This window comes from Mus caroli, chromosome 8, assembly GCF_900094665.2.
Source record: "Mus caroli chromosome 8, CAROLI_EIJ_v1.1, whole genome shotgun sequence".
Lineage (NCBI taxonomy): Eukaryota > Metazoa > Chordata > Mammalia > Rodentia > Muridae > Mus > Mus caroli.
The window spans coordinates 11,480,481-11,482,135 of NC_034577.1; the positions used below are offsets into that span (position 1 = coordinate 11,480,481).

At 43.6% G+C, this 1,655-nt stretch overlaps 1 protein-coding gene across 1 annotated transcript in view; it reads left to right on the forward strand.

Annotated features, from left to right (window-relative positions):
• LOC110300124 (myomesin-2-like) overlaps positions 1-1,655 on the forward strand; it is a 70,168-nt gene that overhangs the window by 26,385 nt on the left and 42,128 nt on the right. Inside the window, exons 11-12 of the mRNA XM_029480673.1 lie at positions 572-771; positions 1,387-1,440. Of these exons, the coding sequence (XP_029336533.1) occupies positions 572-771; positions 1,387-1,440 (254 nt within the window). The remainder of the gene's footprint in view (positions 1-571; positions 772-1,386; positions 1,441-1,655) is intronic.

Sequence of the window (1,655 nt, forward strand, 5' to 3'; positions counted from 1 at the left end):
TATCTATCTATCTATCTATCTATCTATCTATCTATCTATCTATCATCTATCTGTCTTTCTGTCTACCTGATATGTATCTGATTGTTCATCTATCATCTATGCATCTATCTTACCTATCATCTATTTAAATCTTATCTACTTTATCTTATCCTATCTTATCTATCATTTATTTACATCTCTGTATTGTCTGCCTTACCTTCCTGCTGTTTCCCATCTTATCACGATTCTTATCTATAGTCCATCATCTACCTATGTCCTTGCTTATCCTGCCTGTCTTATCTCTATTTTATCTATCAGTGCTATCATCTATCTATCACCTCTCTTCTCTACCCATTTATCTGTCTGTCTATCCATCCATTCTCTATGGATGTACATAGAGATACCTATTGAGCTTACTAAATAGTTTTTAAGGTTTATTGTATTACTATCAATAGAAGTCAGTGTTTCAGTAGTGTGGATTTATATCCAAATGGCTCCCCTGTGGTGACTGCTCTCTATGAGAGCACAGCCCTGAGTATTTAGTAGACTACCATATGTGCTTCTTCTCTCTACACTTCTTTTTCACTTGAAGATGTGAGGTGGGAACTAACAACTGGGTTCAGTGTAACGATGCACCAGTAAAGATCTGCAAGTACCCCGTCACCGGACTTTTCGAAGGAAGATCGTATGTGTTCCGCGTGAGGGCTGTCAATAATGCCGGCATTAGCAGGCCTTCCAGGATCTCCGATGCTGTGGCCGCCCTTGACCCTGTTGACCTCAGAAGGTTGCAAGGTATGCTCACTCAAGTCCCAGTAGTGCCTGAGGACCTCTGAGGCACCTGCATGTACCTCTGTTACCCACTGCATGTGAGCCTTAAGCATGGCATCCTGCAAGGAGTGTGGCAGAGCAATGTTTCCCCAGTCTTGATGTTTCCATCAGCATTGTCAGTAGACTTGGAGGTGATTGGTGCTCCTTGAGGACTAAGAGGCAGCCAGGCATACCCTGTGCCTTACAGCAGTGCCTCTTACCTCTACCAAGCACTGGAATCTAGGATGCTCAGCCACCTGCTCTCTGTCTGTCAATGGCACAGTTTCAGTATAGAGCGGGACTGAGGTCTTGACCCCAAGCCACTCTGTGTCCAGTTTTAAACTCTCTGGCACAAATTTCTTCATTGGAACCTCATCGTGGTTCACTCGAGTTACCTTATTATGAGTCCTTNGACCCGCTACAAAGAACTGAATGTGATGAGAATTACCAGGGACACTTCCAAAATGCCAGAGGTCATGACTCCATACCTGTTGTTGCCTAAATGCTATGCCAGCTTGCAACTTGCCCTGTATTAGGGAGACATGTACTTCCTTTAGGGAACTCTTGGATGTCAAAGTCACTGTCACCTTTTCTTCACAGCGATTCATTTGGAAGGAGAGAAAGAAATCGTCATCTACCAGGATGATCTTGAAGGTGAGGATTTCTTTCTTCAGCTTTGAGAACTTGAGCTGGAGATGAGAGAGGCTTTAAGCAGAGGGGACAATGATCAAGCTGTAGGATGTCTGGGATGTTATGNCTGGGATGTGCTCTTCTAGGGACTCCTGCAGGTAAAGGCAAGGTCTGATTCTGAGCTGGTATTGGGTCTTTTCTTTTTATCTATTTTTTGTGTGTGTGCATGTGTGTGTGTG